The sequence below is a fragment of the Mya arenaria genome, chromosome 12, assembly GCF_026914265.1.
Source record: "Mya arenaria isolate MELC-2E11 chromosome 12, ASM2691426v1".
Classification (NCBI taxonomy): Eukaryota; Metazoa; Mollusca; class Bivalvia; order Myida; family Myidae; genus Mya; species Mya arenaria.
In genome coordinates, this window is record NC_069133.1 from 22,440,862 (window position 1) to 22,453,027 (window position 12,166).

A 12,166-nucleotide genomic window follows, 5' to 3' on the forward strand; every position below is an offset into this window, starting at 1 on the left:
CCTGTGTTGTAAATCGCTATTGATTTTCATGGCACAAAGATGATCATTATAGATTGCTAGTCATTTCCATAGTACAAAGCCGGTCTTCATTGATTGCACGTAAAGTTACAATCCAATAAATTTTAGGATGTGCTGGACATGTACAATTTTCAGTCATGACTATTTTCGACAAACTACCTATCCTTGACATCCTAATTCATGAGAGGTTTGACAATGCTAAACCTAATGTATGGTATGCATAGCATCATCACTCTGGTGCATGATAATGATCCATGTGACCTTAAAAAAAAGTTGGGCTAACAGTAACATGTAATCTCCACTTCACGTCATTTAAGATTGTGGTTTATTTCAGGACTTGACCAGCTGTTTGAATGTTATAATCCTCGCAATGATTAGGGCAGTCATAAGAAATAATTAACACAAAATGCGATTTTCCAACTATTCCTAAACAAGACTAAAGTTTTTTTATATGTTTATTGTGACAATTTGAATGTTATAACACAATGAATGAAGAAGTGATTATTAAATTTGTTACATGTAGATAAATGAAAACAAATTTGTACATAAAACAGTTCTTTGTTTATTTAAAACACACACAAAAATAAAACAATGTCTTTGCAAGGGCAATCTCTCATCTACGACAAAAAAGTAAAAGCAAATAATCAGGATTTTTTTTACCGATCCTAGCTTGCTATTAGTGCTATTACAATTGGCAATGATCTTGCCAATCAAGCTAAGATTTCACTTAAAACACAAAACTATGAAGTATGCTTCGGAAACGAACATGCATTTTATGTGCGGGAGCAGAAACAAACATCTCGACAAGTTTATTTCAATATCGGGGATAATAACAGGCTGAAAATCCCAATCCAAAAGATTGAGTTGGATTACTAATGATTCAGACTAGAGCTAGAATAATGGGCTAAGATCACTCTTATTATTTTTTTCCAGAGCAATTCACATCTATTTCAGGATACCTTATGCTTTAATGTTAACATGTCCAGCTCAAAACAACACTTTACAAATGTAGAAAGAAATAAAGTCTAAAATTAAAAGTTCTGAAGCCTGATTTCAGGATTAATACAGACTATATCATCCCTGTAATTTGGAAGCTAAAACTGACATCCATCAACCAAAGCATGTACACATTTTGTTCATAACAAGATATCTATCAACCAGAGCATGTACCGGTACACATTTTGTTCATAATAAGATATCCATCAACCATACAATGTACACATCTTTACTCATATTGATATATCCATCAACCAGAGCCTGTACATATTAAGTACATATTGAGATAGCCATCAACCAGAGCATGTATGGGTACACATTTTGTTCATAACAAGATATCCATCAACCATACAATGTACACATCTTCATAATGAGACAGCCATCAACCATGCTAGCATGAACACATTTTGTTCATATAAAGATATCCATCAACCATATCAAGTACACATTTTTATTCATATTGAGATATCCATCAACTATTGCATGTACATTGTTTGTTCATATCCATCAACCAGAGCATGTACACGTTTTGTTCATAATGTATAACAAGTAAAATAAACTGTACTTTCAGTATAAAGCATAACTTAAACTGTCACATTTGATCAATCAATCACGTGTCAACAGTAAGAATTCTGTGCAAGTTTAAGTGGTTCTAATACTATTTCCGTTCGTAACATCTTTAATCTCTGTCTGGGGTTCTTGTGCGACTTCTAGGCCCCCTCTCTGCTGCTCTCGGTGGTGGTGATCCTGACCTTGATCGACTGTACGACCTTGCCCCCCTACAAATATCAAGGTCATTTATACAGTTGTGTTGCAATATTGTCAGAGAACATTAACAACAATGTTTCAGAACTAATTTAGACTGCTGCAAAATGTAAAGGTATTCCTGGCCCCAAAATCACGTAAATAATTGAGTCAAATCTCAAACTGAATCTCAAAACCATTTTACCATATAGCATCAACATTTATTGAAAATATGTTTTGACACATTTTTAAATCCTTTCTATCATTGAATATGTTGACTGGAACCTTTGGTCTAGATTCCAATGGAAAAATATTCTACAGCCAAAAATGTACTTGAGTACAATTCATTGCCTTTTAATAATTACTCTAGTATATAATTTACTCTAAAGTAAGTTGTCTTTGAAATATTGTCAAAATCTTTCAACTAACACAGTCTATCAGAAAATATGTTTTCAAAAAGCATAATAACATTCAAGATTTTGAACAAATCTAAGCTTTTAAATGGTAAAATGAATTGAGATTTGACTTAAGTATTTTCGTGGTATTGTGGCCTGATCTTGACACACCTGTGCAAATCTAAATGAACTAAACACTAAGAATAAAAACAAAGTGTATCCTAATTTAATGGAAACCGTTATGGTTGAGTAAACATGGGGAATAACTCCGTAATTATTAAAAGCCAGTGTTATGGGCATTGCCATACATGAGCATTTTGTCCCTGGAAACATGTACCTAGTTTCATTTGAATATCTGATTTTGAAGATGGATGAGGTTAAACTTAAATGCACAATGCTGACATTGTCAACTACACCACAGCTATGAAAATACCTAGACTCTTTTTCTTTAAAAAACAACAACAGCAGCTAAGCTAAAATTGCATGAAATGTAGCTTTAATACCCTAGATTAAGTCATCTTGTGATAAGATCAGTTCAGCTGTTCAGTGAATGGCTGTGAAGGTCTACATTGTAAATAATAAACTTAAAACTTTGAATAGAAGCAAAGATAAACAAGATTGTCAAACAAAATTATGTATTCATTAAATAATACATGAAAAACAAATAACAGAAAAATGATGCTGATGTGGACCAACTCCCACACCATTGACCCCCATGATTCAAGTAGGGCCAGGAGCCAATGGAGTTGGTACCAGTACAAAGAGGATGGTCAGTATTGCATGTAGTACCTTGGGGAGGGGGACCGGGATCGGGTGTACGAACGGCGACCTCGGCTTCGGGAACGTCTGTAAGTCAAGTAGAGTACATCAGTGAATAAATGTTCTAATTACAATTACATGATTATGAATTTGTAATTATGACACAGGGTTTCCGTTAAAGGAAGTTTGGAAGTATATTACTTCCTAGAAATGGGTTAAAACTTCTAAAATTCATTCCTTGGAAGTACAAAAACTTCCATAATTTTGAAGAAAACTTCCAAAGTTGATACCTTGGAAGTACAAAAAATCAAAACCTTTTGTCAATATTACTTTTATAGTCCTAATTTCAATCAGTTTAAGTGTTTTTAAGTAAAAGGGATTATAATGATATAAGTTAAAGTGAAAATTGTTTGATTTTTAATATATTTGTTGAAAAATAGTTGAAAAAGATATTGTATTATGGAGCCTTAAACTTCCATATTTCCGTGTAAAACTTCCAAAAGTGATTCACAGGAAGTTCATACTTCCAGTTTCAAATTCTTAATGGAAGCCCTGATGACATAAATTATATATACATTAGTTTTTAGACTTAGCATTGAACTGATTCATTCAACATTGACATAGCATTGTATCCACAATTGTAAATCACATAACATCAGCATGATTATCGTAATTGTTACATACATACACATGTTTCAGTTCGTTCAAATATACTTGATAATACCCTGTAAATATCATACTTATTGCTTTAACATTTTTAACTCAAGTCCAATACATCAAATTGATAATTGGATTAAACCCAAATTCGAGCAAGTTTGGAAGGGCTTGCCAATTTCGACCACTACAATGGATGAATTTTTATGCCCCGTTTTACAATACTTCAATATTGAGGACATAAGCTGCTGATATAAACAAGCTGCTTACCTTCTCTCATAACTCTTGGAGCGGGATCTTCTGCTGAAATTTATCAAGTACAGAACTTCATTGACTGGTTAAATCAATTAACCATCACATAAAGTCAATTTTCACAACATTTGTACGAATGTATCAACTGCTTACCAGGCCCAGTTACAAAGAAATCAAATTTATCTGAGGGGGCGACAATGTCTGTTGGAATAGGTTTGTTTAACTTATATACATGAACTATAACTGACTTATAGTTTATCTTCCACTGTAATTCATTATCACAAAGCAGTATAAAAATCAACTTGCACATATACACCAATAACACAAATACAGTGTACGAAATACTTGGCTTTGATTGGTATGGTTAAAGATCAGCCACAAAATAGAACAGGGCTAAGGAAATCAACTAGCCCAGTCAAGTATAATTTGTTTTGGGCAAGTCTTGCAAACATTTGACCAGTGTAAGGCTTGGGCTAATTCCAAGTCTGTACATTACTACATTAGCCTAAGAAACTCAAATACTGTATATATACTTAATTGTCAACTATGCATACTAAGACATGGCATGCATTTTACTCTCAACTAAATATAACTTTTATTTAGTTGGGAGTTAAAATGCATGCTGCAGTATAATAAGTAGCACATAAACATGCAAAAAAAACAAAAATCATAGGGTAAGAACTAAATCATTGTAAATCGACAGATTAAATTATTTCAAGAAATGACCAGGACCCACCTCCTACGATCATAATCGTTACTCCTAGATCTAGATCTGTATCTGCAACAGATGTGAAACTACGCATTAAGATTCATCATTAAACCAATGTCTACTGCAAAAGCAAAGATAATTAGATTAAATACAAATTTAAAAAAAAAATCCTCTAAATAAATTATAATTAAAAAATACGGAGTCCTATAATGGAAAATCATACATGTACGTTAAGTTACTTTAATCGTGAATGTGAAATTATATATATATTTCTGGCTATGAACATGTTTTTTTATTTATGCCCAATAAAATTTCTGTTCTTAAATTTATCTGCAGAAGCCTTACAGGGCTAAAACAAAAATTTGGAAGAGGCATGAAAAATTAAATGCTTCAGTCTGTAAGCAAAATAACTAAAAATTCAATGCCAAACAACACAAATATAAGTCAACTGTTATTTTCTGGGTTTTTTGGCAAAACAAATGTCTAAATTTGGGGGAAAACATAACTATTTCAATTCGGAAGTAGATGATACGAGGCTTATGCCAAAGAAGGAGTAAACGTCCTGGCTTATAGCAAATAAACAGTACATGTATGATTAATATTGAATGAATACTGCCCCAGAGAACGTAACTAGATCATAGGCTGATTTAGTTACAATAGTTATAATAACATATTGACATGACTTTACAATCGGATATATTCCATCGCTGGGTTGGTTCATTGCGAAATTAGTTTAACAAAAAATATATCGAAACAATACCTTTTTTCACCACTCCTGGATCTTGACCTTCTCCTGGAGAAAAAAAAAGAATAAAACATTTAAAACAATAAATTTCATAATAATAGATTTGTAATAATTGTAGTATTGTTGTTTTTTTTTAACTTACATGCACAGGTTTACTCGTAAATATCAATTTAAAGTTTACAGTACAGAACATGCAGATATTTAAGTATCAATACTTTTCAAAAGTGGCCAATAAACTGAACAAATTACTGCTCAGCCCGACAAGTACAATAACAAACTTCATATATTCTAGAGATGCAAACTAATATTTGAAAATATTCAGTTGAACATGATTTGGTATTTGAATATCAAAATTGGTATTCGAATATTTGATGTGTTTTTAGTTGAATAAATAAAATAATTTGCCTAAAACTGTAGAGTGTATAAAGTTTGTAATGCTTAAACAAAGATTGGCACCCAATGCCAGAGGTGTGAATGTGATGACAATACAGGTACACTATAAACTTGTCATATGTCAATTATTTTACTAGTTCCCCAGTTGGTTTGGGTTTTCCGTAGTTAAATTTATCAAAGGTCAATCCCAGAACGAGGCTGCTCACCCTACTGAACACTGTTGGCCTATATTGTCATCAGCCGGGAATTTAAGATTTTCTCCCATCTAATGTTGCATCGTTAACAAATATGAATGCAGTGGAATTAAAATTATTCATTACTTGTTTGTTGGTTCAAAATGTATTGCTTTCTGTTGGATTTTTTTGAAAATGGGGAATTTCAGAGGCTAATTTTTGAAAAAATCAGGGTCCATCATGTGTACCTGCCACGACAAAGAAGGGTAAAAAGGTACCAGACATTACAATAGCAAATAATAATAGTTTACGATAACTTCTAAAAGATTCATTTTGGTAATGTATTTATTTGATCGAAAGAATTACCGATTTTTCGAATTTTGTCATTTGTTTGCATCCTTAATATATTCCCATATGAAATCCAACAACACTTGAGTGTCAGATATGGGGATATTTTCACGAACCTTGGGCTTCTGCTGTGAGACCGGTGGCTACGCCTATCATCATAACGTCCTCTGTGTGGAGACCTCCTGCTTGGGCGCTCTTTAGTTCTCATCTGATTTGGGGCTGAATGAACAAAAAAATGTTGAGGTTACAATCTACCAGTGCATCATGTGTAAAACCAACTGCTATTATTTTTGAAACCTCATGAGTAAAACCAACTGCTATATTTGTGAATCCAACTTGTTTCAGCTTGCATGTCTTTATAGAGAATTCTTACACTTGTATAATAAGTGCACATCTCTAGAGTTTTAGTATCAATAATTAACAACTTCCTTTTATACTTTACTGTTTTATCTTTTTACCATAATTACAAGTAAAATGTATGATAATTGCTTTGACTCATTATAACTGCAAACTTACTTGTATCGTATGTGATAGATAAAACCCTTCATTCTTTACTTTTATTTATTTATTTGATTCTAACAATTTAGGCAAAGCCATTTAGTTTTCAAGCATAATTTGTTTTCTAAGGTACAGTTACTAAACAGTAAACAATAAATTATAAGTCTTACTCTTCCTGTCTCCTCTGGCAAATTCGATTTCCAGCTCCCGTCCGTAGAACCTTGATCTGTCAAGGTGATATAGGGCATCATCTGCATCTCGGGGATCTTCGAACGTTCACTTGGTTAAGGATTTTCAGATACAAAATAGAAATTTCCTTGTGTGGGATCTTAAACATCAAAAAGGCTGTAGACTTTTTTTAGGCTGTCTGGTAAGTAGGCTTTTAGAGGAAAGCACACTTTCTTTTTTTCTAAGGCAACCCAGGTTCCATCCCGAGCTAAAGCCTGAATCTTCTCACTAGTTTTCTCCTAGTTTTTACAAGTTTTTTCAAAAGGCAAATGAAAATTTGAAAAAAAAAAAAACTATCAATGATGTCTATACTTTGAACTCTAATTAGTTCAAATATATATAAAAAAAGATTTTTGAACCAAGCTGAATAGCATATTTCAGACAAAATTAATAGAAAAAAAATAAAATGAAAACGGTAACAGTTTGTTTACGCAGATGTCTACTAATTATAAATTGACAGAACTAGAGAAATTTTTGAGAAATTTAATGTAAAAATAAACAATTATGTGAATAGAATAAATGGAAATGGCTTATTTCAGGATATTAATGAGAACGTCTGACGATCCAAGTTGAATTCTTGGCCCCGGACTGTTTTTATAGCCAAACCATGACTTGTCTTTACCTTGATCTGTTCCTTTGCCTCGAGACTTGACTTGAAAATGTACCATTGAAGAGCCTGGCTTGAGCACGACGGGTGCCAATCTAACAACCTATCCTACCATGTCTCAATCATGACTGAGTGGCGCTTGACTGTGCCTTTAACTTGAATCTTTACTGTGCCTTGACTTGACATTTTATCTTTGCCTTTACCGGACTTGACAAACTGCGCCTGTACTCGATTCTTTACCGCGCTCGACTTGACCTTATATCTGTGCCTTTACTTGAAAACTGTGCCTTTACTTGACCATTACCCTTGTCTTTAGCGTGACTTTGGACTTTATCTTTATATGAGCTAGTGAAGAGAACAAAATAAAATATATAAAACAACAATGTATATCATAAGGATATTGTATGTAAGCAAATCCTCTGGACCTTCTCGTATAGTAGTCAAGAGGTACATATACATCGGACAAAGGCCCATACTTTCCAAATAATGATCTCAATTCTTCCGGCCTGTAAAACAATACTTTTTTTTAGCTTTTTTATTATATACATAGTATCTACGGGATACAAATGCATTAAGGGATGTTTCTGTTATTTTTAACTGAACCTCGGGCAAGTACCAGAAGGCGAATCTGCTTTGTGTAATGACCAGCGATCCCTGTTAAAAGATATGGTTAGTAAATAATGAAGAAAGTATGTAAAAAGGTTAAAACCACACTTAATGAATAAAAACACACATAACCATCATCAATACATCACTCTATACAATGGGTGTATTGCACATAATCACAAGGATATTGTATGTACGCAAATCCTCTGGCTCGTTTGGTATAGTAGTCAACAGGAACATAAACATCTGACAAAGGTCCATATTTTCCAAATAATGATCTCAATTCTTCTGGCCTGTAAAGTAATACTAAAGGTTGTTTGTTTCACACACAGAATCAACATTAGGGCATATAGTAACATACATTGGAACCTTTTGCAATGACAGAGAGGTAGATTTAGGTCTCAAAAGCGGTAGTTTGGGTTCAAAAGCGGTAGAATTTCTAATTTCTTTATTTTTCAGTCAAAAACAATGATGGATACAATGTAAACAAAAACTTGATATTTGTTACTATTTTTAGATTTTCGAAAAATACGCATCAAATACGTCATGGTGAAGAGACTTGTCAAATGTCAGTGTTTTTGCTAAGAAACAGAAGTAATATTAGCTCTACAAGTTTATATTCAGAAGAGCTACTAAAAAATCAAATCAGACTGCCAAAACAGGTTGGAGTGTAAGTGCAGACAACAAAATGTCGTAAAATTTTATACACTGTAGATAATTAATAACACCTTGGAAATGTTGTTTTCTTTGATGTTTTGACAGTTTTTAATGTCTTTGATATTTAAAAAATGCTGATTAGTAGGATGCCAATTAACAAAGACTGCTGATTAGTGGTCTTTTGTACCGTACTGGTAACTAAGCAATGATCTCAGCCGAAGTGTGAAGTGATTTGACAAGTTGTTTGTTGCACCATGTTCTTTAAAGTTACAGATTAATGTTGTATTTTAGCATGGTTGATATAATGTTGAGGTTTTTAAAAGAAAAGTAAGGCCAATTTGATATAATTTTAAGGTTTTTTAAAAGAGCTTTAAATATCGGTAGATTTCGACAGCAAAGCGTTAGAAGGGTCTCAAAAGCGGTATATTTTACCCACCGCCGGTAGAGTTCACATGTATGTAGTAAGATGGGTACCTGCGAGCCCAATATGTTTGGGTGGGTGCAATAATAGTACCCAATACCTGGCCAATACAGTTTTTGTCTATTTGTATGACAAATGATCAGAAAAATTCAAAACAATATTTGTTTTTCTCCTATACTACATGGTTACTTCGAGATGCTTCAGAAAATGTGTATTTACTATTCTTTGTTATGTTTATTCTGCCCCTTGAACTGTGAAATGTAATTGACGATGGGGTACCCAGGTCAAATTTTCCACCCATTCATACCCTCTATGATTTAACCTGGGGCTAGTTGCATTGTTCAATTTGCTGTAAGTTAGGTGATCTGAGATCTGGCCACAAAAGGTCAATACAGCTTTGTTCAATGACTAGCGCTCTCTAATAAAGATAGAAGTTAGTTAACAAATGAAACAATAGATAAAAAGGTTAAACCACAACTCACAATACCCACATAACCGTTATATACCATGCAATGTTACTAAAACAGAAGATTCTTTTCACACATCTACTTCAATCTTGTATATGACCCCTTCAGTGTTTTAAATATACAATGCCATTGCACATTAATATTCCACTTAGTGCAACTTGCTCCTCATTCCGCACTCCAAAAAAAGATGTTCTGCAAAAATCTGAACAGGATGTGTCCAAATTTACAAAGTTAATCACACATGTTTAATGATCTGTAAACTCTGTCAAACACATAATTTGGTGGGGTTATAATCAAAACACAGCGTTTGGATATTAATAAATACGATTCTGTTTATTTTGGAAGAAAATCCTTTATTGCTGCTTCCGATTTTAACGAATTTCCAAACGATTAATATCAAAATGCGTACATGTACAGATAAAAAGGAAGTCCTAATTACCTTGTTTGGTCGGGAACATTTCTTACATACAAAGAGGTGTTTGGGGGACGTGAATACCTCGACATGTCTGCTTTATTTTTTTTACTTTTAGTACGTTTGTTGCCTCGTTCTAATTTATTTCCGGTTTTCGAAAATCCTGTACCCTACTTTCCCGTTTAAGTCAAAACGGTAAACGACTGTTGGTCGGACTTAGACTGGTACCCTAATTCTCTTTTCTGTTAAATGTAAACTATCTGGTGATGTGCTCATATATCTAAATGAAAGAAGTAGACCTACAGCTGAAACAGTTATCCATAATCTTGTTAAAAAAGTAATGCAGATAACTTACAGAGAAATCACGATTTGAAAGTTAACAACTTTCTGAACAATATTGTATCTTTCAGTAAAATTTTATGTATATAATTACAGGGTTATTAGTTCTGCGTTTTGATCCGGAATGTCGTATTCGATTCTTGTGGAATTTGAGTTAACGCCTTGTGAAATCATTCTCATTTATCAGAGGTTTGATAATGATAAATGGTACGCATAGTATTCGACTATCGTGGATTTTGGGCTAGCGCCTTGTGAAATCATTCCCATTCATCAGAGGTTTGATAATGATAAATGGTACGCATAGACTAGTATTATCACTCTGGTGAACGAGAATGTGTGAAATCAGAATCTTGAAAAAAAATCCACAAGGGCCGAGTACAACCTCCCGGATGTAAACGCAGTACTGATAAGCGTGTTATATAAAGCCGATAGTTCATACTGGCGATGTCATTTATAATCAAAGGATGCAACTTATAAAATACATTGTAACAGTAGCTCCAAAAATGATCACGACTTTGCGCATTTGCCCCGTTCTGTGGACCAAATGGCTAACTAATGGTAGAAACATGAACGCCTTTATAACAAAAACAGTTTTCTGCTTAACATATGCTATATTTTAACACAATAGACGTAGGATTGACCATGATACTTACCTTTTTTGCTAAATTCAATACCGGATTATGAATTGTGCTAAAGGGCTAGTTAGTTTAATCCTTCTATAAGTGACCCCCTCCCCCCCCCCCAAAAAAAATATAAATAAATAAATAAATAAAATAATAATAATAAAAAGTGTATTGCACACAATGTCTGTGTATTGATTTTAATCTAAATGCCTAATTGTCTTATCAGAGCTCCGATCTGAATATCCTGCTGTGCAATTTTGGAGGTTTTATTATAGAAATGTACCCTAAATGGTCCTGAGCCAATAAACAAATAAACAGCAAATTGGCACCTACTGTGACATCAGTGCAATTAGCAGGAGATGCACAGCGGGGGATTGTCATGCCAAACATTCCTTAAACTAGGCCTTTAAGAAATCCCGGTATCGATAGGCTCTGAAGTAGTGATTCTTTATTTCATCGGTATCATGTAGCAAAAGTAGCTAGAAGTCGAATTTAAAATCTGATCTTTTCATATTCATTTATGTGCATTTGTAATTGCATCGTTGGATACCCCCGATACATAACTGCGCCGAGTTCGTTGTGTGGACAAATTGGCTAGGAAAACCTCGTAATCATGAATAATTGATGAGGCAGTTTCATTTGTTCCGCGAGGAATCAGTGCGGGAATATGCACAGGCACTGAAAAGTATTCAGGCGATAGCTGGATTTGATTCAGTCTTCCAGATCGCAACAAATTTTAAAACACTTAAGTAGACCACTCGTCTGAGGAGACATCTGACAATACAGGCTTATTGAAGAGCATTTTATTGTAACGTGCGATTTCATTGGAAAAAGAATTGTCTCCCTGCCCCATGCATAATCATTAGAACGAGATTTTGTCAGTCAATTTCCCCAGGGTATTTATCATGGAGTGTCGGAAGAAAGGACTGTGGTTGCCAACGATGTTCTGTTAAGATTTGAAATAGATGAAAAGGACACATGATGTAAAACAAGTGTACATGTAACGGTGAGTAATAACATCCAGAGTACCCCCCCACCCCCCATTAACAATGACGATGTGATGGACATCAATGGCTGCATACAACGAAGATGGGAGGGGTAGTAGCGACGGCAGGAGTGTTA

The 12,166-nt window shown here is 33.9% G+C and overlaps 1 protein-coding gene across 6 annotated transcripts; it reads right to left on the bottom strand.

Annotated features, from left to right (window-relative positions):
- Positions 1-455: 455 nt before the first annotated feature.
- LOC128211784 (serine/arginine-rich splicing factor 10-like) lies at positions 456-10,240 on the bottom strand. 6 transcript variants are annotated; one of them, XM_052916842.1, is made up of 9 exons: positions 10,110-10,240; positions 8,314-8,418; positions 6,855-6,958; positions 6,303-6,405; positions 5,288-5,320; positions 4,555-4,596; positions 3,837-3,866; positions 2,943-2,999; positions 456-1,793 (listed from the first exon to the last, which is right to left on the bottom strand). In XM_052916842.1, exons 1-9 carry the CDS (start codon positions 10,172-10,174, stop codon positions 1,694-1,696), a joined length of 639 nt encoding a protein of 212 aa, XP_052772802.1. In that variant the 5' UTR covers positions 10,175-10,240; the 3' UTR covers positions 456-1,693. The 6 variants fall into 6 exon arrangements, with proteins under 6 accessions (XP_052772802.1, XP_052772801.1, XP_052772805.1 ...); XM_052916841.1 differs by having other exon boundaries at positions 3,837-3,869; XM_052916845.1 differs by lacking the exon at positions 8,314-8,418 and adding an exon at positions 7,921-8,025 and having other exon boundaries at positions 10,110-10,235.
- Between the last annotated feature and the right edge of the window lie 1,926 nt (positions 10,241-12,166).